At 34.7% G+C, this 27545-nt stretch overlaps 1 protein-coding gene across 4 annotated transcripts in view; it reads left to right on the forward strand.

Moving 5' to 3' along the window:
* NF1 (neurofibromin 1) overlaps positions 1–27545 on the forward strand; it is a 239987-nt gene that overhangs the window by 132012 nt on the left and 80430 nt on the right. For 3 of the 4 annotated variants that reach the window (XM_043480302.1, XM_043480281.1, XM_043480273.1), the window contains exons 31-36: positions 801–863; positions 5451–5609; positions 6123–6220; positions 7475–7621; positions 9853–9999; positions 13032–13142. In XM_043480302.1, the coding sequence (XP_043336237.1) occupies positions 801–863; positions 5451–5609; positions 6123–6220; positions 7475–7621; positions 9853–9999; positions 13032–13142 (725 nt within the window). The remainder of the gene's footprint in view (positions 1–800; positions 864–5450; positions 5610–6122; positions 6221–7474; positions 7622–9852; positions 10000–13031; positions 13143–27545) is intronic. The other variant, XM_043480292.1, reaches the window with a different exon arrangement.

The raw sequence follows: 27545 nt of genomic DNA on the forward strand, positions 1-27545 counted from the left end.
TCTGATAAATGGTCAAATCTGTGAAAAATTTTAAGCAGGCTTACAGTTTTATTCTATGATTTTCTCTGCAGTTTCTTCACTTTGATATTAATGCTTATTTCTAGTTAAGCTGATAACATTCTTTTCCCAAATGTTGCAGAGCTTTTAACCTCCTCTGGTTAGAACTTTTTCAGGAAGCAGCCTGCAAACAAAAATACGTGAAATTTTAAGAGTAATCTTTCTTAAAAGAGAGAGACTTTTAACTCAGAATCTCTAAAGTGTGTTTTTCTATTATATTTAGCCATTTAATGTTTATTTTTTAATCAGTAGGAATATGAGTTCAGTATCAACTATTGAAAAAAGAACTGTTAAGTCAATTGAAGGATACACAGAGAAGTATATATAAATATATATAAATCAAGAAAAATTATGTAGACACATAGAAGTATTTTTAGATTATGATCTACTTATAATGAAAATTTTATATAAAATTTGTCAAAAGCTAGGAATTAACTGAAATGTAAATATTGTATATCCTCAGTTCATTTGAGGAGAAATTTTCTGCGATTTATAGCCAGAAATAGTAGATATGATTGTCTCAACATTTCTTGCTATTTATTTAGTGCTTTGGCTTAAAGACATAATAAAGATTAAAATCCAGAAATTAAATTTTTCCCTCAAAATTCAGTTGATTTCTAATTTTTTGTTGATTCCATTTGTGTTACATTTTGATCGTGTAATTTTATGTACAAGCCAACATTGTTTTTGTTGCTGTATGTAGTTGGTGCTGTGACTTGTTTGTGCTCATCTCTGTTCTGTAGGCAACTTGCCACTCCCTACTGAATAAAGCTACAGTAAAAGAAAAAAAGGAAAACAAAAAATCAGTAAGTTTGGAGAACTTTTTTTTAGCTGTTTCTTTCAAAGCAAAACAAAAAATCTTTTGCTGTTTGTTAAGAACATCTTCACTTCAGCCTATTTGACCTTCACTGTAAAATCATTCTACTAATTCTGGCACAAAATAGCTTTCATTTCAATTAACCCTGGAATTAAGTTACATTGAAACATCTCTGTGTTCCTTTGGTTTGATTTATCCCAAAGGCATTTTGGGGGCGTTTGGTGCATTTGATATCCCTGGTCTAATTTTATTATTGTTATTTTAAAAATTATAAATGAATGCAAAAGAAACTTAATTTCAAGGCCTTAGGAAATGCTGACTCTCTTCACTCTTGCTTCTTGTTTGCAGGTAATGTGAGTGATTTCTTCTCCTAGATATGAAAGTTTTTCTTAATTGCTAGAAGTACATAAAAGGAAACTGTCGCTTCCTAAATCTTAACTAAAAGTAGCTAAACTTTATTTTTTACTTAGATTTTTACCTGGACAGTCTCAGCCAGGATTTAGATAATTGTTCTTAGCTTATAAAAATTCTTATGGTGAAACAAAACCACTTTTACCTTAGAGAAAATCTTTATAAGCTATTGGCACTGACAATATAGTACTTTTGAAATAAAGAAAAGCAGTGAGTGTATATTTATAGAGAAACACCTTATTTGCAAACATGATATGCATGTACTACCTGCTTCTGTAAACTTGTCATAATTTAAAAGGAAGAAAATTTATGGTAGTCATAATTATTTTCTTCCGGCGGATGAAATTTTTCCAAAATATTAACATGCATTCATTTTAAATTTGCCATTATCTGTCAGTATGACTGATCCTTATCAGGCTTAGTATTACCTTTGTTCATATAATCCAAATGAATTTAGAGAAAGAAGTAAAGAAAACCTGCAGGAGTCACATAGATAGTTTACTTTAAAAGGTAAAATTTAGTATATAGTATTCATCTCGTTTCACCTTTCATTTTCGTCTGAGCTTTATCTTCAGTAAATTTGTTTTAAATTCAGAACTAAATTAAAATTTAGAGACATATGCTTTTATGTCCATTCAAGAGATTCTTTTTTGGGTATGTTACATAAATTTGGTCAGCTGTGAGCAAATGGATTGGATTGGATGGCCATCTTGCTTAATAAAAACATTTCTTTCTAATGCTTCAGCCTTCTAATTCTCAGCGTATGTGGATTTAACATAATATACACCATCACTGTTGAAATTAATTTACTGTTTCTAACACTCTTGTTTGGTGTTTACTAATGCCATTTTGTAGTATATTACATAAATTAAAATTCAGGCTTTCTCTGTTTCTGGAGCATGTTTTCTAGCCTTCCTAACTTTGCTTTATTTATTAAGATTTTATCTACAGTTATTCCTTGAAATGTTTTTTTCTACTAGTGTTATTTTCAGATTTCAAAAAAATGTTTCTGGGTAACACCAAGTTTTGGAATGTATTTCTCAGCACAAGTGATATGAGGTCCTTGTGGATATTTTAGAACACATTCTGCAGTGTGAAGACTGTGTAGTTATTATAAATCTAAAATGTTGGTTTATGGAGTTGTTGGCTTAACAGAATCTAATGATCTTTTTAAAAGCAAGTTAACTTTCTTTTGGGGTCTATGTACCATAGATTAGAATATTTAAAATATGTAGAGAAGGTTCTGGTTTCTATTATGTAGCTGTGTAGTCATAGATAATTCTCTTTATTAAACTCAAACATGTACTGTATAATTAGATCTCCTTTGAAGTTATTAACCTAACTCATTAGACAATTAAAGATGGATGGGTTGTGATCCTCTTGCTATTGTATAGTGTATGACTACATTTATTTGTAACCTGTAGTTCACCTTTTATGAGTAGGAGGAAAGTAAAAGGGCCATTTGACTGATATTTGGCTTCTGCATACAGACTGGCTCTACTTTGACCTTTTATGCTGAAAGTTTTTTGGATATAAATTAGATTTTTACAGGTTAAAAATAAAAACAGTTGGAGTATGTATATGTTATGAGGTAAAATTACACTGATGTTAATTAGTGGTGAAAGGAAAAGAAGTTTTTTAACTAATTAATTCATAAAACTGGTTGAGCATTTTTATAGATATTGTTTTATCAGATTTTAGTTCCCAAAGTATATTGTCATTGATGAGATACATAATTATATGACACATGAAATAAGGTGTGTTCTTGTAGTGTGGATACTCTGGGTTCTGACATGAATGATTTTTGAAGATGTGGAAGATAGTGAAGGTGTAGTACCTTTCATAAGTTTTACAATATTTCTTTTGGGAAATGATTCACTCAGATACTCGTTAAATTCTGAGATTGAGTAATATTGAGTAAACATCAGGTATAAATGTGAGCCACACTTTAAAAACTTTTCTCTCCTGGAAAAAGCCAGTAAATAAGCTACTCTAAAAATGCATTTGAAAAGAGTTCTCCATGTGCATATGAGTAATTGATTTTTTTTTTAGACACTTTCAGCAGGTTAGTATTTTATAATTAATCAGTTCTTTGGAAACCAAACTCTTTGACTTTCACTTCTTTAAAAACCAGTTCAGGATTTTAATGGATTAAACTGAACATAAACTATTCTTTTAAAACAACCCCTTTGCAATGAAATATAAAGCAGTTTTTAATTCCCTTTCTTTTTGCTAGCTCACTCCTGAAAGGCTTTAAAACTTTTCTAGCTTCGTTGATCTGTTTTTTATGTTTTTAGATTAAACTTGTGAGTTCTACAGGAAACAGTAGCACTGGTGGTCTGTGAACATTCTGAAATTAGATGAAGAATTTTATCTGTGTGAAAATAAACATTATTTTTTCTGTTCCTACTCCCCAGAAGGTTAAACACAGTACAACAGTGGTAAAAGCACTTGAATTTTCTTCTTAATTCTGTTTCTAAAACTGTATTTTAGCAAAAATAGCTATAAAACAGTATTTAGGTTTTAAAGCCAGTCTGCTAAGGCTGCTGTATTTAACCACCTTCACCAGTTTCCTCCGAAGTGTAAGGTCGTCGTCCTTCTTGCAGTAGCATAGCACTCAGAGTACTGTAACACCAAGAAAGCTTCCTGAGCTATGCAGTACACAGGAAGATGAGAATGTATTAGTTATAGCTCACCCCTACTATCACCTCTTACAAAGATTTTCTCAGCTTAGAAAATCATTCTCTAAAGTCTTAATTTTACTGACTTCCTGTCAAATATAATTGAAAATTATTTTGAGATTTTACACAGTGAATAAGAATACATTTTAAATGTATACCACATGAAGCACTGAAGAAAATAGAATGAAGTGAAATAATTCTTACTCTTTTCCAGAGTTATAATCGGGACTCAGTGAGCCGTGTGAATTCATGAAAAGAAGTGTTACTTTACTTAGGCAGTGTGAAGAAAACTAGAGCTCTGTGAGATTCTGCACCTAAGTCCTATTTTCTCATTTCCCGGCAGTAGCCTTTGAAATGCAGTTTTAGCCTCAGAATCCCAGAGCATTGAGTTGGTGTACTGTGGCCTTGTCGTTAGCACTGCTTTAAGCAGCAGTTAGCCACTCTAAGCATGAATAGTTGTAGAGGTTTAGATGTTACATGAGTGTTCTTTAAAAGTAAATATGTGTGTTATCTGTTAAAAAAAAAAGTGAATTTCAGAATATTACAATTTTCATACGTTAACTTAAAACAGGACCTGCTAGGAGAGATGGGAGCTGAGCCGGCTTCATAGCACTTTCCCAGTCTAATTTCCTTTGAAAGTGGAATATCATAAGATATTAAAAAGAATATAAATCCATGTGAAATGTTGGGCTCACATTATTTTTCAGTGTGGGCAACCATTTCTTGTATCTTTAACTTTTTTTATTTGACAGAATTACAAATTGAAGTACTCATGGGGATTCTCTCTTTTAGGCTGGTGGGATCCTTTTTTCTTTTAAGTCCCCAAGAATTCCCATTCCTCCATGGTTTAAATAATAAGTAGGTCCTTATATTAAAAGCATCCTGATGAAGAAAAAGAACTGGCAGTAACGTTACTTGTAAGTAAGTTTTTTCTCTTGATAGGAATCTAAGAAAACTAAGTTTTATTTTGTATATGGCAAGCATTTTGCTCAAGAAATTCAATTGTACCTGGTATACAACAAAATGTAAGTATTTACTATTAGGTATTGGATTTTTCAGTGGTATGCTGTTGAAAACTTAGTTCTGCCTTACAAGAGTTGACCACATTCTCGTGTTTCTTAATCTTAGTAAAATATGATAATTTTTGTGTGAAAAGTTATTCTGCTTTTGTTGCTCAACAAACCTGCAGTGTAAACAGTGGTGATAAAATTAAGATCTTTTTTCAGATCTCTTCTACAGAACTCATCTATGAGATGTTTTTTTCCCTTAGAGACCTTCATTGTGATTTTAAATGATAGAGGGCAAGAATTAAGGATAAATTTTTGTTTACTGATCTTTTGGGAGTAGGAAAAGTTACAAATGTATTGTTTACAAGGACTAGTCTATTCAGATTTTTTGTACAAAATTTGACTTTTGAACTCTTTCTTCCCGTTTTCTTGTTTTAATTCAAACCATGTACTCAATCTTCAACTCCTTGTTTTTAGGTGGTTAGCCAGCGTTTCCCTCAGAACAGCATCGGTGCAGTAGGAAGTGCCATGTTTCTCAGATTTATCAATCCTGCCATTGTTTCACCATATGAAGCAGGGATTTTAGATAAAAAGCCACCGCCTAGAATCGAAAGGGGCTTGAAGTTAATGTCAAAGGTGAAGAATCATTTTAATAATATAACTATTTAAAATTTCTCTTCCATAAATTTTCAGTTTTTTTATTCACGGTACTCTCTTTTAATTTTTGAAATGCCCTGTGGTTTTCCCTTACATACTTTTGTTTTATTTTTATTTCTTTATGTAATAAAGAAATTCATGAGGCTGATACTGATGGAACATCTTATCATTTGAAAATACTTTAGCAAATGTCTTCTGAAGATGGTTTTCTGTGTAATCATTTTGGAAATTCCAAAATGGGAAACAAAATATATACTATATGATTTTTAAAAAGACATTAAATTTTTAATGTCTATTTTTATGTGTATAAATATATGTGTGTTTATATAATTATACTCATATTTAGGAAAGCATAGAAACAGAATGATCAATAACTGATTTTACTCACCAACAGAAATTGTATCAGTGAGAAAATTAATATTTTTTAGAGTTATTCAGATGTGTAGATTTCATAAATAATCAGATCCTTTATAACTTTATTTTATTGTTTAGATACTTCAGAGTATTGCCAATCATGTCCTCTTCACAAAAGAAGAGCATATGCGGCCTTTTAATGATTTTGTGAAAAGCAACTTTGATGCAGCACGAAGGTGAGCAGCCTACTACTTAGCCAGTTGCTCTGTTTGGAACAGATACTTTCAGTTTCACTTAAGTCCATGTACTTGATCTAGATGGAACTCCCGTGTAGGTTATTTTTCTCTGAGGTCAAGAGCATAGTTAATCTTATTTCACTATAAAAGACATTAATGAAGTTAAGTGATATTCTTTGTAATTTGGTAGTGATTTCTATATTTAAAAACCAAGATAGATGTTTGACATAGCTGCTAAAATAAAGGATTTGAGTTTACCACAAGATGGAGGAGAGGTAGAAGGAAAAAGATTTCTTTCAGTAAAAACTAAAACCAAACTGGTACAGATAATGGATTATAGTGCATAATCATAATTTTTTTATGTTAGAATATTTTTGATAGTTTAATTTGGAAATGTGTGTAAACTTAAAAAGTTACTCTTTAAACCGAGTAAAGCAAATGCATAAGATTTTGTTCATGAGAACTGGATAACTGTTGGAAGTTTTGTGATTTTAGAAAACTTGAGTTCTGCTCGGTACCCATAACTAGCTAGTTGCTTCTTTTTATCTCATGAGTTGTTGATTTGGCAAAGTAGGTATAATACTGTACTTACCTGTGAGTTGATTTTGGAGAAACAAGTGAGATAACTTATAAGAAAGTGTCTGTAAATGTAAGTTAACATCAAGAATTCTTTTCATACAGTGTGAATCTAATTGATTTGACTTATAGTCTAAGCTATACTTCTACAACTTTTCTAATTTTTCATTATGGTTCATACTAACTTCTTTCTGATTGGAATTTAAAAGGTATATTATTGGACTGTAAATCATACTGGAAAAGAATGTGAATGTCAGCATAGGATTCACATTCTATGACTATCCACAGAAAGATTGACTACCCATAGAAAGTTAAAAGAGCAAAGGTTCTGATCCTGACTTTGACCTAACAGGCTGTATAACTTTAGGGAGGTCTTTTGTCTTGTCTGGGCTTCCATTTCTTTATCTGTAAAATACTGGCTTCTCTATAGAGTCTCATCTATCTAAATTTTATTGTCTGACTTCAGAGCCTACTTTGAAGCTGAAGCCAGGTATCAAATGGAAAACCAAGTTTCTCCTTGTATTTTCTTGTTTTGTTTAATGATAGTCACGTGTGTGACTAAAACCTCCATATTTGTAATATCAGTAATTTCACAAAGTTATTTCACATAAATTTAATTCAAACATAGATATGAGTATATCTTGTTTTTGAAATTCTAATAACTTTTCATTTTTGAAGGTTTTTCCTTGATATAGCATCTGATTGTCCTACAAGTGATGCAGTAAATCATAGTCTTTCCTTCATCAGTGATGGCAATGTGCTTGCTTTACATCGTCTACTATGGAATAATCAAGAGAAAATTGGCCAGTATCTTTCCAGCAACAGGTAAGATTTCTCAGTCATGGGGATATTAAAAACTGTCAGTTTAAATTTAAATTGATAAAATTATTGGTCATGAATAATGCTTTTTACTTTGTATCTTCTTAGAATAAGAATTATGATTTTTAAAGAGTAATGTAGACCTTTAAAAATATCTAGGCAAAAGGTTAAGTCATATTAGTTGATCAACAAACCTATGTAGGTGTTGTAGACTTTTTAAAAAAATACTAAAGCTAAGAGGGAATTCCCTGGTAGTCTAGTGGTTATGAAAGACTCCGCACTTTCATTGCCAGGCCTGGGTTTGATCCCTTGTGGGAAAACTAAGAATCCAGCCAAAGGAACAAAAAATTAAACTGAGAAATCACAAATTAGCATTTTGGATTTTTTTCTAGCTTGCAAACATAATATACAACAAGCCACAGAGAAGTTTAAATTTACTAGGTCAAATGAGTCTTGGCATCTGAATTTGAAGAGCAGCTTAATTCTTAGGAAGTTAATAATTAAAACATTGCTGTTCTATTGCAATTCTATAGTAATCCCATTTGTGATACTCTGAAGTACATGCAAATGAAGTTTTACATAGGCAGTACTTAATAATTGAAAATTATTAATTTGGGAATTGTTTCATTAGCTGTTTTTAAAGTCTCTTGTAGCCTGAATCATTTGCTGTCCTTTCTGTAATAGTTACATGTGTTTACAGTGACCCAGATTCTTATGTATGAGTTCTCTTACAAAGGTCAAATGAGTCCAGATTATTTTTAAATTCCAATAAAAATGGTTTGCTTATTCATAGGAAAGGTAGAAGACCATAAGGAGGGAGATGCTTTATCTGTGTGGCACTTAATGTGGAACTTTTAAATGCAAACATTCTTTTATAGACATTTTTTAAAATACAAACTTATATGACTTATGTACATATTCATGTACTTTAATACCAGTTTTTTTTTTCAATTTTTTTTTTTAAAAACTTCAAACATACAAAAACCTATTGACCATAATATAACAGAGACCCATGTCTACTGCCTAGTTTTAACATTTTTAATTTTGCTGAATTACTTCAGATCTTTATAACATTTTATTTCTGGGAGAGAAAAAGATACAACTTCTCTCTTGTGTAACTGACAAGAAAAAGAAAGTACAGGTATAACATAGGTACATATAAGACAGTTTTGTGTGTTTTAAAACTTTATAGCAATGATACACTGAATACAGTCTCTTCATATAATATTCTATTTGAGATTTATCATTTTATTTAACTTATCTTAGCGTTTTATCAAATGACTATATCAGTTTATTTTCGTACTTCCTAATTGATGGATATTTAGGGCTTCCTGTTTTTCATTATTTTAAATAGTAATGTAATAAATATTCTTCACATTTGTCTACTTGTGGCTTACCTAAATGCATAATTGCTGAGTTCTGGGGTATCCACAGCCTCAACTTTACTAGATATTGCCACATTATTTTTCATAGTGTGTATACTGATTTATGCTTTGACAGTACTCTGTGAGAGTACAGTGTACACTTCTTCACCAAAATTGGCATTAGCAAACGTCATAATTTTTTTTTGTCAATTTGATGTTTATGAAATAGTATCTTGTTATCTTTAGTTTTAAATGTTTAATAGTTGTTGGAAATTCATATTTACCCTGGTTAGCAGAAATCTGATATCAGGGACACTATGTCCACTTCCTAAACAGTGGTCTCCCAAAATGAGTTCTTTTCATCCTGAGAAAAAGTGGATCAGAATGTTATTGTTACTTACTGGTTGCCTATTTAATGGTAATAGATTAAGAATACTAGAACATAATGAAATTTTATGTGAGTTTTGTAGTTTGAGCAGTGGTCCTATTTCTAAGATGTCTCAGTTAAACTTAAAACCCCTGAGGTCTTTTGGGTGCTGTTTACAAATGAACAGAAACCACCACTGGACAGTAAAAAGAAAAGCAGCCAATGACAGTCTGAAACGTGTTTCTATACACACTACTGTGTGTGGAGAATAGCTCGTGGGAAGCTCCTGTCGGGCACTGGGAGCTCAGCTCAGTGCTCTGATGACCTCCAGAGGTGGGATGGGGAGGTTCAAGAGGGGTATGTGTACATCCTGCTGATTGACTTCATTGTACAGCAGAAACTAACACAACATCATAAAGTAATTATGCTCCAGTTTCAAAAAAAAATAAATGTGTTCTGCTACATGTGAACTGCTGCTTTTTTCCTAAGTAGTTTCCTATATTTAGGGATCACAAAGCTGTTGGAAGACGACCTTTTGATAAGATGGCAACACTTCTTGCATACCTGGGTCCTCCAGAGCACAAACCTGTGGCAGATACACACTGGTCCAGCCTTAACCTTACCAGTTCGAAGTTTGAGGAATTTATGACTAGGTAAAGTACCCCCTCGACATGATGATTGCTGTCTTTTTCATTGAGCTGCAAGCTTTACCTCCAGGCCTCTTGTTAGATATGCTTGTATATTTGACAGAGGATTATTGGGAAAGATGTACTTCATAACCACATTGCCATGTTTTGGGGTCCCACTTTTCTCTTACCCTATATATTGTTGAAATATGCTTTGTTTCATGGTTGATTTTCTTGTAAAAAATAATAACATCTTGTTGAATAGTACTGTGTCATGTTGTTTTGAATTGTTTTTGCTCTTAATAGTTAAAAGGAAGGTAGGTAACATTATTTTCATATTATAATTATTAGGGAAAATAGAGTTCAAAGTGAGTAATTTGCATAAGATTCCACCCTAAGTCATAGGTCCTTTGGTCCTAAGTGCTGAACTCTTTCTACCACATTATAAAATTCTTCAGCATTCTCCTGGAAGTTAATTATACAACTTTTAGACTGAGCGTCAGAAATATGGTACTACTGCTATAAAATTTCTTTCTGTGGACATTTGTTTTGAATCTCATTGAGATTTGGATCCTCATCGTTAGACATTCACCCCTGTGTTGTTACAGTGAAGATAGTTTGCAGAATTCTTTAGTCTTTTAAAGTACCTTTCAGAGTACTTTACACTTACCCACTTAGTACTTCATAGTGAGTGTGGGTTAAGTGTTTTGTTCATAGTCTGTGCCAGAAGCAGAAAGGAAAGAACAGAATACAACATTCTAAAGTTTAATTCACATTAACGATTTGTATATAATGTTCCATGGATTGTGAATGCCTGTTATTAATCATATTACATACAGATGATAGTTTTGTACACATGACTACAATTTTTTTATATTGTTAAAAGAATGTAGGAATATGTAACAATCTCCTTCCAAGCTTAGTTGTTATCTTTAGTTCTGTTACATTTACCTGTGTAACAGATATTTATTCCTATGTAATTAAGGAATATTTTCAATATAAAATTTTCATGTTACTTAGTTGAAAATTACATAAACATATAAAACAATGTTTTATTCAGCATTGCTAAGGATGTCCTTGCCATTTTTTCCATTTTTCAAAGAAAACTTCATTAGTCCTTTTAACCTAAGGCCCCACCTTGCTACAAAACAATCCTCTGTGCTTTTAAACACTAAATGATATAATATGTGTAAGATATTTAGAACAATATTTGGTGTATCTATAAAGTGTTTCATAGGCATTAAATGATATTTTTGTTCTAAGTTTCCACTGATGCTCCCTGAGACTCATTTTTCTTTTAAAAAATGGAAGTAGCTTTATAATGTTGTCAACTATAAAACTAATAGTTGTTAAATTAGTGAAAACATAGAAATCTAAAAAGGGAAGTAAAAAATTTTCAGTTATTTCACCTGTTAGAGATAATTCAGTTAACATTTGGCAGATAGCCTCTTTGTCATTTATCCATACACATGTGTACCTATTTCCCTTCTCAAATGCTATATGTTGTTTTCATTAATATTAAGCAAAGGCTCACTTGGTAGCAGCAGTATGTTGAACTGAGGTACTATAGCCTCTTCTCCCACCCCCAAGACACATAGAAATACTAAGTAAAAGAAAATGTATATTAAAAATATTTTTAAACACATACATAGCTAGAAGAGAATTTTGGAGCAAATTATTCAGTATGTGGGCTTTCCTGATAGCTCAGTTGGTAAAGAATCCACCTGCAATGCAGGAGACCCCAGTTAGAGTCCTGGGTCAGGAAGATCTGCTGGAGAAGGGATAGGCTACCCACTCCAGTGTTCTTGGGCTTCCTTTGTGGCTCAGCTGGTAAAGAATCCACTTGCAAAGCTGGAGACCTGAGTTCAGTCCCTGGGTTGGGAAGATCCCCTGGAGAAGGGAAAGGTTACCCACTCCAGTATTCTGGCCTGAAGAATTCCATGGACTGATACACACAGAGATAAAGAAATGGAAAATATGAAAGAATTTAAGAGATGGAGGTTATAGCATGAGAAGTTCCAACATATCTAATAAATAGAGCTTAAAGAGTAGTGAAGAGGTAATATTTGAAGAGACAAGAGATGAGAATTTTCCAGGGCTGGTAAATGATATAAATCTTCAGGTTAAAGACACACACTGTGTTGAGCAGAATATATAATAATTAAACCATGCCTTTTTTTGAAATGTATTTAAATATATATTAGTGTATAAGTATAAAAGTGATACTCAGAATCAGGGAGATTAGAATGGCCTTTTAATAAATTGTATTGGTACAACTGTAACAGTAAGTGGTTACTTAGTCTGGAAAAAGATACACTATTTGTGAGGATAAACTCCCATAAAGAAGAACATATGGACCTTTCTCACTCATTCAAAATCAGTAAACCAGGGGAAAGGAAAGATTCATAAACTGAACTCTTAAAAAAAAAAATCAATAAAAACTCAAAAACTTCTGTCTAGAAAGAAAAAGGGTTAAAAACAATTCTATGGTTAATATCCCTGTCCAGTAGTTTTCTTAATGTTACCCTAAGAACCACTTTTGTGGTTCAGATAATCGGTTCAGTCACTCAGTCGTGTCAGACTCTCTGCGACCCCATGGACTGTGGCACGCCAGGCCTCCCTGTCCATCACCAACTCCTGGAGTTTACTCAAACTCATGTTCATTGAGTCAGTGAGGCCATCCAACCATCTCATCCTCTGTCGTCCCCTTCTCCTCCTGCCTTCAACCTTTCCCAGCATCAGGGTCTTTGCAAATGAGTCAGTTCTTCACATCAGGTGGCCAAAGTATTGGAGCTTCAGCTTCAGCATCAGTCCTTCCAATGAATATTCGGGACTGATTTCCTTTAGGATGAACTGATTTGATCTCCTTGCAGTCCAAGGTTCAAATAATAGCTCCTTGAAATTTTTAGTGCTTGTTACTACATTGCCCTTCAGAAAGTATGTTGCTTTTAAGATATTTTGTCATTTTGTATATTTTATCATTGTTCCAATTGTGGATTTTTGTAGATATCCATGAACAATATAAAGTCTGTGAGTTACTGTGCTCTTTTTTCTTTCAGGCATCAAGTACATGAAAAAGAAGAGTTCAAGGCTTTGAAAACATTAAGTATTTTCTACCAAGCTGGGACTTCCAAAGCTGGGAATCCTATATTTTACTATGTCGCACGGAGGTAAGAAGCACTGTTTTAGTTTCTCTTACCAGAGTTTTTAAAATGATAGAAAATGTAGAGAGACAGCAAGTTTGGTTTTTCTTGTTTGACTTTGCTAGAGTTGGAGACAAGTTTTCCTGGGAGAATGTAGCTAGTAAACAGCCATCTTGTCCCCAAATGGTGCTTCATCTATTATAAACTGCTTTTCATACTGCCTGTTTCATATTTGCTTCCCTTTGTTACATCAGTTTTTTTATGTCACCTACAGTGAATTAATTACAAAGAGTAAAAAAAAAAAATCACAGTCTTTTGTTTTCTGGTGTGTTCTGTTTAAATAATATCCACAACATGATACTGAGAAACCTTTTTTAAAATGGAAATAAAACTGGAAGAATCTGAGAACTTTTAATAATAGGCCTTGTAAGGCAACATCAGGGTGATTTAACAAATAATTCAGAGACACTGTGGGAAATGTCTGTAAAGATATGGCACAAGTGACAGCCTGAAAAACTGATTGTATTTATTTGTGCTGTCTTCAGTCAAGGCTAGTTCCCAGGAAACCTTTCTGGAAATCCTCCTCCTTCACAGTAGGTCTAATGTTCACATTGCTTTCCGTGCCATTGTCTTTTCTTTCTTGCCTTATTCTGCGTTCCACTGGAGAACTTGTCTGTGGTATTATTTGGTCAGTTTTCCTTCTTCCCATTTAGTGTGATGTAAACTCTTGGTAATTGAACCTTAGGGACAATGTTATATAATAGACCACTGGCTTTGGAATCTCGGGGCTGTGTTTTCTCTTAGTTCTGCTATTACACTAGGCTGTAGGAATTAATCTTTCTGAGTTTCCTGAATTTAATATAAATTGAGGAATTAGCGTCAATAGACTTTTAATGATCATGAACAGCAAAAAATGTTGGCAGTGGATGAGAAGTAAGGGGAGGTTGAGGAGGAGCGGCCGTGGAGAGATAAAGGGAAGGTGGGAGGTGGGAGACTCGTCTAATGGGATAATGCAGACAGTGTTAAGCCAGGAAGTCCCAAGAACTGGGTGTTAGGGAATCAAGAGCTCAGAGAAACTTGCATTTATCCATGGCCTTCCTCTTCAGCAGTTCTGAGGAACATCTCTTCACCTTCCCGTAAGTCGTCTTTCCAACTTTTACCTCAGATGCTATTTCTAAATTGCCTAAGATTTTAATTTTCTTTTGCAATTGAGATGAACCATCTCGCATACCAATGCCAATCTTTAATACCACCATTTTGTGGTGTGTATTTTGATTTTCTCTATTTTGTCTAAGTAATTAAAAATGAGACATTGGTGAGAGAGGTAGGTAGACATGTGTCCTCCTCCCCCTTTAAATTCTTGTTAGTTTACAAGTTTCAAAGATTTCTGGAAAACCTTAAAGCTGGGTTTTTTCTCCAGGATCAGAGCATAAGATTATATTCCTTCTCCGTGGTGGTCTGTACACTATACAAGGCCAAAGGAAAGTAGCCTGGTCCTGATGCAGACACCTGTGAGATTAAATAAGTGGGATTTCCAAGAGACCTATGTAATAGGGTGACTTGAGTGTGCTGAGGGTTCCCAGCTCTGCTGCTTCTTAGACAAGTTAGTTTTTATGAATCTGTTTCTTCATATCTTAAAGAGGGGGGAGTTGCTTAGAAAAACTATCCTGCCTACCTCTCTGATAAAGTATTTTGTGAACTATAAAGTTCTGAAAACATACAGAGTATGTTTAAGGTTTTCTTTTTTGTTTGTTTGTTTTGGGGTGTGACTCTGCCAACTTCAGACTTTGTACATTTCAGTTTCTTGTTTAGACGTACGAGAGCGCCTCCTGGCTTCATTGTCACCTGGTGTGAAGCCTCGGGCCCAGGACAGTTGAGCACATGAGCACTCAGAGTAGGGCGGCCCACTCTGCTGTGGAGGAGTACAAGAGCAGGAGAAGGCAGTGAAGGCCTTGTCTCTATTCAGTGAACGTTGTCAGGGGACACTTAGGTTTGACTTTTTGATATTCCTTTGTTTTTGTGGCTTAGACTACCATGTATTAATTTATGTCTTTTGAACCATGGATTCTAGCCTCCTTACAGATAGCCCACAGACATTTTAGACTTGAAATGTCCAAAACTTAATTCAGTGTATATTCAAATCAGCTTCCTCCTTGCTGATTTCCTCTTTCTCAATAGCATCACCATCCCTTCTTACTCTAAAAACCCTAATCATTTAAAATTCTTCCCTCTTTAGTTTATCCTCCTCATTATCAATCACCATGTCTTGATTTTAGTTGTGTCATCTAGGCAAATCAATAAAGCTGTTTTAGTCAGGGCTCAGTTTTTAGAAAGCAATCATTCTTACTTTCTCAAGAAGGTGGGCCTCAGGAAAAACATGAGTTAGAGCAGGTGTAGACAGCACTTAGGTGTCCGTCAGTCCTGGAACTGACTTGTTGCCTCTTTCTTGGCTTCACATTCAGCTCTATCTCATGATTTCCTCTTTCTCTATCGCTTCAGCATTAACCCTAGCTAATCCTTCATTACCTTAGTACTTCACAGCTCAGATTCCAGAAAGAGAACGTGGTTAAGCTATAGATACCTGTTTAGCAATGCTGCTATGTCCTGGCCAGCCAGTGGATTCCTGGCTGCCACTAAGTCAGGTACTTCTCCTAGCCCAGTAGTCATGTGATGCAAAATAACCTCCTAGTGCTATTCGTTTATCAGGAGATGTCCTAAGGTATGTGTTTTTTGTTTTTTTTAATTGGTTCTTAATGGCTTAATTTTAGGTACTTTGGAAATGTCTTTTGAATTCATTTTCCCCCACTGCCATTACTAAGACTCTTATTAGCTTTAACCTGTACTAATGCAGCATTATTCTCCTACTCCCTAAACCCCATATAACTACTTCCAGGTCATCTTAACATTGCTTCTGGAGGCAGTTCCAGTTCAAATCTAATCCTGTCTCTATTTGTTAAGTAGCACCATTGAGTCCCTGAATAAAGTCCAGATTCATGTCAAGTCAGGCATAATGGTTGCTTTGTAATTTTGACCTAATTTAGTTTTTAGTCTTTTCCTTCTATTCTCTCCTATATACCTTTGAAGCTAACCTGTAACAAAGTCCCATAAATACAAGGACAGTTGTTGTTGCTGTTCAGTCACCCAGTCATGTCTGACTCTTCATAATCCCATGGACTGCAGCACATCAGGCCTCCCTGTCCTTCACCATCTCCTGGAGTTTGCCCAAGTTCATGTCCATTGTTGCAGCATTATTTATAGTGGCAAATATATATGTAAATATATATAGCTTTGTATCAAAAGGAAATTGTTGAATTAAATAATTATACATCTGTATTATGGAATAATATGCAATGTGTTAAGTCTGTTTTTGCTTGTTATATGTAACAGAAATGAAATTTACACTTGTGTAAACCAGAAAGCATGTCAGTTGGTAGATGTACCCAAGGAGATCAAGAGATGGACTGGCTTCTTGCATGACTGTATGTAGGGCTTGGAACAATATTATCTGGAGAACATCTTATCTTCTCTGTGTCTTGACTCTACTTTCTTTGTGTTGATTTTATTCCCAGGCAGCTCTTCCTAAGCTATACCCAGTGGTGGTTTGTGTTCTCCCAGCTTAACAACCCAGTGAAAAACGCTTCTTTCCCAGTAGTAACAGCAAAAGTACTAGTCTTATTGGCCTGAGTCACCTGCCAATTCCTAAGGCATTGGCTATGGAGAGGGGGATGGAATTTCTTGGTATCTAGGTCTGAGTCATATGCCCATCCCTAGAGCTTACTGGTGAAGGCAGCTTAAACTGCATGAACTGAAAGGGGTGAGGGGAGGGGATGGGAGCAGGGTTTCCCAAAGGGCAATTGGACTGCCAATATCAGAATGAGGAAGAGTGGATTCTGAGCTGGCAAAAGTAACAGAAAGTTCCTCTAGTGCAGCTTTTAAAATATCCAGAAAAATGACTCTAGACATTTATCATGCAAGATGAAGAGGAATATGGGTGTGTTTGTGAACAGGCATATGATATGTGCAGACTGACAAATCTGTGAAAGTACGCATTAAACTGTTCACATTGGTGTTCTCCTTAGAGGATCAGTTACAGTGTTTCTATTATATATCTCTGTTGTTTGACTTGTTGCCAGGAACACATATTATTTTTGTCAGAATAATTAAAACTATAAAACCTAAAAGTGCGATGAAGAGTTTTCCTCTTAGGTGTACTGTGATACCTGGCAGTTGCTTTTTGGGTGTTAGTAGTAATAATGATAACAGCTTTACTGATAAAATTTACTGAGTGCTTTCTCTGCCTTAGGCAGACTGTGCATATTATATACTTTTTCATTTAACCCTTAAAATAACCTGCTGAGGTATTATTACTGCCAATGACTGACTGACTTATAAACTGAAATTTAGAGACAGTGTTAGTCATTCACAAATCTAGCTATCAAACAAACATATCTCCAGACCCTGCACGGGGGTTATAAAAATTTAACATGGGGGTGCTAAATAAAAATTTCGGTGTAGAGCCTAATCTATCTAACAGACACCCCAAGTGATTCATTTGAAGTAAGTTTATTACCAGTTTGTTTGGGAGTTTCACTGGGTTGGGTATTAAACTCAAGGTAGCACAACTAGTAAGAATCAGAGTTGTCCATACATGCTTATTACCACTGTTAAAATTAAATACTAGGTTTTTAGGTTAAATAAATCTTTGTAGACCAGCATGAAAATCTCACCAGTAATTATGGGATATATTTCTGTAAGGAAGAATTCTGAATTCTAGGCATCAAATTGACAAATGACCATTTGTAATAAAAGATAGAAGTTTATACAAAGTAAGCTAACTCTGTCATTGGAGCAGCTGTAGTCTGTACTCCAAACTTTAGCAGAATTGGAATCTTTTTTTATTGTAACAACGTATTACTATTACACATTTATGGAATATGGTGACAGATAGTTGTATTGTTTTGTAGAGCACTATAGTTTATCCTCTTGTCTATTTAATAAAAAATAAATGCAGAATAACACATGCCACTTCTCAACCCCTGTCCCCAATTCCCTGTCCTTTTCTCTCACACACATGCACGCACGCACGCACACACACACATACAGAAGCATGCTTTGGTTAAATGTCACCAACATAATTTCTTCTCTTACACCTTTAATGTAAAAACCCAAGTTGCAACTCAGTTTTGCAGACATTTAAAAGGCAGAGTATTTTGCCTTTTTTAGCATTTATAAGGAAGGAAGCCATCATATTAAGGTAGTGATTAAACTTACACAATTAAAATTTGCAAACAACCAAATTAAGCTAGGGTGATGGTAATGCACTCAGAAGTGAGCTGAGATAAACGTGGTTTCCCAGTGCACTTGTTGCCATTCGGCGGATACAGTGAACTGAGAGCCGCGCAGACAGCCCACGTCCACTCCAGCCTAGGTGCGCAGACACAGCAGAAAGGCGACGGAGAAAAGAACGGGAGTGCTGTCTGCTGCACTCAATGTGCTGCCACCGTTTTTCGTATTCTTGGTTGTAGCTACACTTTCTGTGCTCATGGTTGTGGCTGCACTTTTCATATTCGTGGTTGTAGCTACATTTTTTGTACTCATGGTTGTGGCTACAGTTTTCATATTCTTGGTTGTGGCTACACTTTCTGTATTCATGGTTGTGGCTATCGTTGAGGTCACTTCCGTATTCTTTGTTGCCTTGGGATCCAGAGATGTTTGGAGCTTCGGAGTTGTGTTGGAATTTGTGGTTGTTTGAGAACTTAGGCTGGTATCCATTGGCATTGCTTTGGTTTTCCGCAAAGTGACATCAGCAAACAATAGGAGCAGCGTGAATAATAACTTGAACATCATTTTCCTGTTTCAAAATAATTATAGAAAATTAATCTAACACTTGGGTCATAAGCACGTATAAGAACTTGCATTTTTAAAAGTGATGGTGAGGAGGGAAGGGGGAATGAAGAAAACCTTATCTTAGTACCAGGAAAATGCCAACCTTGGTTTAACACATAGTTTTTAAGATAAAAGGAAATTCAGAAATGATCAATATCAACTCTTTCATTTTACAGATGGGCTCAGACGTTGCTTCTCGGCCTTTTGGCTAAGATCAAGTGCAGATGGGCTCAGAAAAAGGGCATAGTTTGCCTGAGGATGCATATCTAAACATGACCAGAAAAAAAAAAAGATAAATAAAAATGACCAGAACTAGAACTTGAGTCTGAGTCTTGGTCTAGTGTTCTTTAGTAGATGGGGACTATGAAGACATATTATAGACATATACAAAAAGTTTACTAGTAAACCATTTTTAAAGTAAGGCTAATTTTTTTTTTATCCTATCTTCAAATCTAATGGTTTGCCATGATTGAGAAAAAGCAGCTAGCCCATGTTGAACATAGTTAACTGTTCTTTTTTTTTTAACTTAAAGCTCAAACTTTGAAATCTAATATATGCTAAATTTACATTTGGTTCTAATATGTAACTGAGAAAATTTCAATTTAATATTACCTTTTGACGTTTTTTTCTTTGAAGAATAAGGCTTCAGACTTTCTGCAGTGTCCTATGGGGAATCTAATTTCTTACTCACTGTGTGCTATTTAAATAGAATTAGTGAGTAAGTCACGTGTTATAAACTTGACCTGGTATTTGCGCTTTGGAAATAGCCTATTGAGTGCTTTCCAAACTGGTGCAGACTGTGGCAGAAATGGACAAATGCAAATAAAGTCTTTCTAAAATCTAGTCACTTACATAAAGAACCCTGTGAATACCACTTTGTTATTCCTCTTACCCATGTTTTGCATTAGCGAATGTCTTTATTGGATTTAACTAACTGCAGGAATATACTCTGCCTACTGTGATTATCATGACTTAAAATTGAGTAAGTATATTAGAGACAGATTTTTTTTTTCCTTAAAATATATTGTATATATGTTTAGAGGGTAGTTTTTGGCTAGGATTATATTGGAAGTTTTCAAGAATATAGCTTTCTAGAGGTTCTAGAGTTCTAGTAAATAATTATTCTATTAGAAAAGAGGTTAAACTTTATTAATATAAAACTAAATAGAAAAGAATTGCATGTGAAAGTGATACTTTTCATATTGAGTTTGCAGAGGTTTTTTTTTTTTAGTACATTCAATTGCTCACATTGAAGCACATGGAGTAAATTCTTCAAAGGAATTTCATGTTTTGGTCACTGCTTTTCCTTAAAGAGTGGTGCACAGGGAAGTTGGGTTGTGTTGTGCTAATGTTTTCATCACATTAGCTGACTCTTTTTAAAAATTGCAGGGCTGTGAACAATTGTGTTGACATACAAGGAAATTGCTTCATAAATGGCAGAAGTACAAGTCAGTACATGTTTCTGTCTTGTTTTACTTTGCTTGTTTTACTTCACTTTACTTTGAAGGTTTCTTTTTCCTCCTGAATAAATAGAACCAGTGCTTGCTAAATCTTAATTTATATTAGGTATGTAGAAGTATAGTATAAAGAGTATAAATCTTATTTATATTAGGTACCTAGTATAAAGAGTATAAATCTTATTCATATTAGGTACAAACCTCTATTAAATTGAAAGTTTGTATGATCAGACCCAAGAAGTAAACATGAAAAGCCTCTTAGCAACCATAGTAGATATTATAAATCAGAGCACTAAGATAATGCACATGTAAGTTTTTATTGATGCTTCAAACGCCTCAATCTCAACTTACTTAAAATTTTAAATTCAACATTTTTTCTTTTCCTGTTCTTATACACAGATGTATCTTTCTCAAATTAACTACATCACTACCTTTGATTTCTTGTTTTTTTCTTACTGATCTTAAGCTGCCCATGCCTTTGATGATAATTAAGTAAAATTAAAATTTCTGAACTCTCCAGCACTTAAATGCTCCCCCCCAAAAAAGAAATCATTTGCCATTATTCATGCCTTTAAATACCCCTACTTCTTTATCTTTGTGCAGTCTCTCCCATCTGCCCAGAGTATTTCTTCCTTGTTCAAAATTCCATTCTTCCTTCAGGGTCTAACTCTGATGGCAGCATCTTTTTATGTGAGCCTTTCTTAATTCTATACTTTCAAATCAGACATTTTAGGACTTCGTATGTCTAGAACATATACCAGACTCTTTTTACTCTAGTGTGTCCTCTGCTTTCTGTGATCAGGTACAGCCTCTTCTTTGTACCTTCTGGCACAGTGAGCACTTGCACAGAGTAGTGTACAACAAACACTGGGATTTACTGATATATATCATCTTTGTTTCTTCATGGGGGAGGGCTGATATCATTAATGATTTCTAAAATAATAGACATTTGGTCATTTACAGCTTTCCCTGCACCATAAGCATAAATTTACAACTCAGAGGCCTGAGTTTAAGTCCTCTCTCTACTTTCTGGCTTCTCTTTTGAGAGGATTTCTTACTTGTATGATGTGGGTCAAAAGTGCATTCACATCATTTACCTATGTAAAGTAACAGAAATTCAACCAAGTAAGTTTTAAAGATCTAATTGGTTTTACTGAACAGTTCATGAATTGGGCAGCATCCCGTCTAATAAGTAGAGAAGAGCTCCAGAAGATTATGGAAAGAGAAGGTTTTTAAAGGCAAGACAAGGAAATCATAAAAAATTATTTCAAGCTTAAGTAACTTACATGGGGGCTGAAAAGGGTCTGTCTGTGTGGCAGATTATCTCATCTTCCTTTTGAGTATGGAAATGATTAACTCATTGGTGCTGACCAGAAGATTCCACTGCTTAGGACTACATTCCTGGAGAAGGTTGTAACTGCAGTTAGATTTGATATTAAGTCTTGATTTTAACACAAGTGACTCCATTTTGGGTGGATTGTTTCTCTTTTTTCCCCCAATAGTGTGTAGTAGCAAGTGACTTTTCAGTGTGGACAGTTATGTTTCAAAAAGATATTTGGAAGCTTCCTGAGAAAGTGTATATGCACATGTGCAAAAACAAACTATTGTTATCTTAGACTTAACTGTGAGTATCTTAGTACATAAGTACTTCTACAGTAGACTATCAGTCTCTTCACTGTAGGAATGTAATACAAGAAAAAGAACACATTTCTCCTTAGTTGCAAAATACATGTTTTGAGAAGTATCTGTCTCCCAGTATTCCCTCCTTCTCTTTATTAAATAGAAAGCTAAACATCAGTCTTCATTTCTGCCTGTTTGTAACCACATGCATCTGATTAATCACTAAGTCTTGTTGATTCTGCTTCAAAAAAATTGTTGTACTTTATCCTTACATTGTTATACTTTATCCTTTGACTGTGTGGATCACAGCAAACTGTGGAAAATTCTTAAAGAGATGGGAATACCAGACCACCTCAACTGCCTCCTGAGAAATCTGTATGCAGGTCAAGAAGCAAGTTAGAACCAGACATGGAACAACGGACTGGTTCCAAATCAGGAAAGGAGTACATCAAGGCTGTATATTGACACTCTGCTTGTTTAACTTATATGCAGAGTATATCTTGCGAATTGCCAGACTCGATGAAGGACAAACTGAAATCAAGATTGCCAGGAAAAATATCAATAACCTCAGATATGCGATGATACCACCCTTATGGCAAAAAAGCGAAGAACTAAAGATACTCTTGATGAAAGTGAAAGAGGAGAGTAAAAAAGCTAGCTTAAAACTCAACATTCAAAAAACAAAGATCATGGCATCCAGTCCCATCACTTCATGGCAAATAGGTGGGGAAATAATGGACACAGTGACAGACTTTATTTTGGGGGGGGCTCCAAAATCACTGCAGATGGTGACTGCAGCCATGAAATTAAAAGATGCTTGCTCCTTGGAAGAAAAGCTATGACCAAACTAGACACCATATTAAAAAACAGAGACATTACTTTGCCAACAGAAGTCCATCTAGTCAAATTATGGTTTTTCCAGTAGTCTTTTTTGTTTTTTTTTGCAATGAGGGCTTTTGTTTATTTTTTATTTTTATTTTTTCATTTATTTTTATTAGTTGGAGGCTAATTACTTTATTGTAGTGGTTTTTGTCATACATTGACATGAATCAGCCATGGATTTACATGTATTCCCCATCCCGATCCCCCCTCCCACCTCCCTCTCTACCCGATCCCTCTGGGTCTTCCCAGTGTACCAGGCCCAAGCACTTGTCTCATGCATCCAACCTGGGCTGGTGATCTGTTTCACCATAGATAATATACATGTTTCGATGCTGTTCTCTCGAAACATTCCAGTAGTCTTGTATGGATGTGGAAGTTGGACTCTATAAAGAAAGCTGAGCACCGAAGAATTGATGTTTTTGAACTGTGATGTTGGAGAAAACTCTTGAGAGTCCCTTGGACTGCAAGGAGATCAAGCCAGTCCATCTTAAAGGAAATCAGTCCTGAATATTCATTAGAAGGACTGATGGTGAAGCTAAAACTCTTAATACTTTGGCCACCTGATGCGAAGAACTGACTCATTGAAAAAGACCCTGATGCTGGGAACGATTGAAGGCAGGAGGAAAGGGGGCAACAGAGGATGAGATGGTTGGATGGCATCACCGACTCGATGGACATGAGTATGAGCAAGCTCTGGGAGTTGTTGATGGACAGGGAAGCCTGGTTTGCTGCAGTCTATAGGGTTGCAAAGAGTCGGACACAACTGAACTGAACTGATCCTTACCTTACAGACTGAGTGGGTAGTTTTATCAATTATCCAAGTGGGGATTAGCAAGCTTATTTGTCAAAAGACTAGGTAGTAAATATTTTAAGCTTTACAAGCCACATAAAGCTTTTCTTTTCTTCTTGTTTTTGTTTTGTTTTGATTTTGGTTTTTTTAAACAAAAAGAACCACTCTTACCTTGCAGGTCACACAGAAACAGGCTGCAAGTAGCATGTCACTGGACACTAGTTTGCTGCATTCTAATCTAGGCTGTTGACAATATAATATAAATATTACATATATGTAATCATTCAGTGATAGTGTTAAGGCTAATCTCCAGTTTTAATTATGGACACACATGACTATAGTTTAAAGGAAGAAGACTTGATTTAATAATAGGGATTAGAGTTGGAGTCCTGAATTGAGCCAGAAGGTTTCTCGAGTAGTTTTGTTTCCTGTGATCCTTAGTTTATAGAAGTATAGTGGCCTTGGGCGTTAGGAAACAAGGCTGTGGTTTACTCAACAAAGATGATGTAGTGATTGATACATAGTGAATAATTTGGTTATGACTTGACAGTACTTAAAAAGAAGCAATTAGTGGCTGCAATCCATCTATTGCTATGAAAACAGTACAGTTATCTTATATTGATTATATTTTTAATCAACTGTGGCTCACCTCTTTTAGTGTAAATATGTAAGCCTTGAAAGGAAATAATCCTGAGATATGTTTATGAGGTTTGATATTATGAAACAACATGTAAAAATTCTAAAACAAGCATCTAAGGGTAAATGTATCCAAGTGAATATTGTTCCCTTCAGAAGAGTCACTGTTGTAGGTGAGGTACTTACTTTAAACCCTGATGCTTTTGAGCACACATTTTAAGAGAAGTACATTTTTGGAAGTGTAGTATGTTCTATGTAAATGTGGTTGGAAAATCTTCATTCTTGAAAGTTTTTGGTAAAGCAAAATGTCATTTAGTAATATTTTTGCTTAAAATGATTTTTTCTTGTGTTATATATAAACTGGCTTGTAGTAATATTTGAAAGAAAGGCCCCAAAGGTGTTTTCACTAATGACAGCCTCATTGGAATAAGAGCTTAAAGACTCAAATATGACTGCTTTGAAGAAAAATATAAAGAAATTTAGATATGTGTTATTTGTATTTATAATTAGAATCAGTTTATCATATCATCATAGTTAATATAGGAAGACGTTTTACTAGTTTCAGGTGACTCCTTCATTCTTTGATTACTTTTACTATGTTTTAAAGAGGCTTTAGCCTTTACAGTATGTTTCTTAAGTTCATGTTTAATGTCCTACAGCTTTTTAAAAAAAATTTAATATCAGGGCAAGAGACTCATAACACATTATCAAAGTATACTTTGTTAAGCAAGAAAGATTTCCAATTGTAGAAAAGCCATACCATGAAGAATACTAGAGCCTGTAAATAGGTGGAATTATTTTTGAACATGTATCAGCTTTGCTTAATTGTTTGTCATCGGCACGAAGAAATAGGATGGAGCATCTCGTGGTTAGCTGATAGAAGCGGGGGGCGGTTGTGGCTGTGTGCCAGTTACTCTGACACTACACAGCATCTCAGGGCACCAGTGGTCACTGAGGCTTTGCTTGGCAAGCAGAGGCCTTCCCAGTGGTTATTGTGGTGTATGGCATCTTTATTTTTCCTTAGTGATGTTTTGTTTTTTTTCATTGTAGATGAAAAGCCATTAAATCTTAGTTTATTTTCTATTGAGGCAAGCATTTGACAGGCATTTGAATTCCCTCAGCCTTCCAGAAGTGTTCTCTTTGTTTGTTTGAACTGTGACTATGGGCAACAGAATAACACAAAGTGAAAAACTGCATTTCCTGGTATTGAGTATTTCATCAGATTTATTTGATGTTTGGCTTTGAGATACCCATTTGAAATTCAGATATCTAATTTTTCTTACTGATAAATTATATTTCCATATATAAATGAATAAATAACAAACCTTATAAATTATTTAAAGTGTAATTAAAGAGGATAGGTACATGAGGAATTATATGCCACTTTGGGTTCAGTCATCTCCATCTCTAACCTTTTTAATTACCAAGAATCTCTTATATAAGGCATAGGAGTAATATTTAAAATATTTATGTAGCACCTACAAAATGCCTTAATGTACATGATTTAATCTGTTATTTAAAATACCCATCTGGAATACATGTTATTTAGATTTTTACCAGAGCATACATTTAATCATTTACCCAAGATAAGACATTGGTGACAGTCTTAACTCATGCTCTTTCTACTAAATCACAATGCACTTTAAATACTCTTAGAATTGTTTTAATCAGGAAAAAACTATACAGTTTTGCTGTTTTTATGAGTGTTTGTATGTGTATGTTTAATTTCTGTACTTTGATTTCATCAATAACTTCCAACAAATTCACAGTATCAGTCCATGGTTTATAGAAAAGATAAATGGATGTATTGAGCATATGTCTCAACTGGTTCCTGAACATGCTTAACAGAGTTGAGGCTGTTGAACCAAAATGACATTTCTTGAAAGACGAGCTTCTTAAAAACTTCACTTGTATCAGTTTTAAAAGTGTGAAGGAAACTAACCTGCTTAACACATTATTAACACCTTGAGGTGGCTTTTTATTTTTTTCTATTTCCTTGATTTCCCTTGAGCAAATCTACTTGTACTAAATTGTTCACAGGTAACAGAACTAACCTTTCTCTCGAATTGTTCCAGAGGTAACTCCCCAGTACCTAGAACTAATTTCTTATGTGACAAATAGCAGCCTAGCCAAATCATCCTTCATTTATAACTTTTCTTTCATCTCATTTTGTCTGGACTTTGAAGCTGTAGCGTTGACCTGTTGTAAGAAACTTTGGCTCTAGAATAAGAAAGACTTGGAGGTTTGACTTGGTCTGTCTTAAGTAGGTTATTGTTAGCCCATCAGAGTCATATCTTTGTTCTATATTAATTCTTTTATTTAATAAATTCAGATCAAGATCCCCCCAAAAAAACTAGCAGGAGGTGATATTTAAACTGAAATAAAGAGGATGAATAAGGTTTGCCAGGGAAAGCAGAGGAAAAGGAGTGTGGCAGCAAGGACATGCAGAATTTCTGAGAGCCTAGTGGCAAGAGAGAGTATGATGAATTACAGGGATAGAAAGATGTTTTGTTTGAACTATATAGTGTGATGGAGTTGGAAGTTTTTAAGATGGCACTATAAAGGGAAACAAGGGCTTGATCATACATATTAGTAAGCTATTAAGAATTTAGATTTTATTCTGAGACACAACTTCAACAGTACATGAACCATGAAATTCCAGATGTTCAAGCTGGATTTAGAAAAGGCGGAGGAACCAGAGATCAAATTGCCAACATCCGTTGGATCATTGAAAAAGCAAGAGAGTTCCAGAAAAACATCTGCTTTATTGACTACACAAAAGCCTTTGACTGTGTGGACAACAACAAACTTTGGAAAATTCTTCAAGAGATGAGAATACCAGACCACCTGACCTGCCTCTTGAGAAACCTGTATGCAGGTCAGGAAGCAACAGTTAGAACTGGACATGGAACAACAGACTGGTTCCAAGTAGGGAAAGGAGTACGTCAAGGCTGTACATTGTCACCCTGCTTATTTAACTTCTATGCAGAGTACATGATGAGAAACGCTGAGCTGGAGGAAGCACAAGCTGGAATCAAGATTGCTGGGAGAAATATCAGTAACCTCAGATACATGATGACACCACCCTTATGGCAGAAAGCAAAGAAGAACTAAAGATCCTCTTGATGAAAGTGAAAGAGGAGAGTAATAAACCTGGCT

The sequence above is a fragment of the Cervus canadensis genome, chromosome 1, assembly GCF_019320065.1.
Source record: "Cervus canadensis isolate Bull #8, Minnesota chromosome 1, ASM1932006v1, whole genome shotgun sequence".
In the NCBI taxonomy this organism is placed as follows: domain Eukaryota; kingdom Metazoa; phylum Chordata; class Mammalia; order Artiodactyla; family Cervidae; genus Cervus; species Cervus canadensis.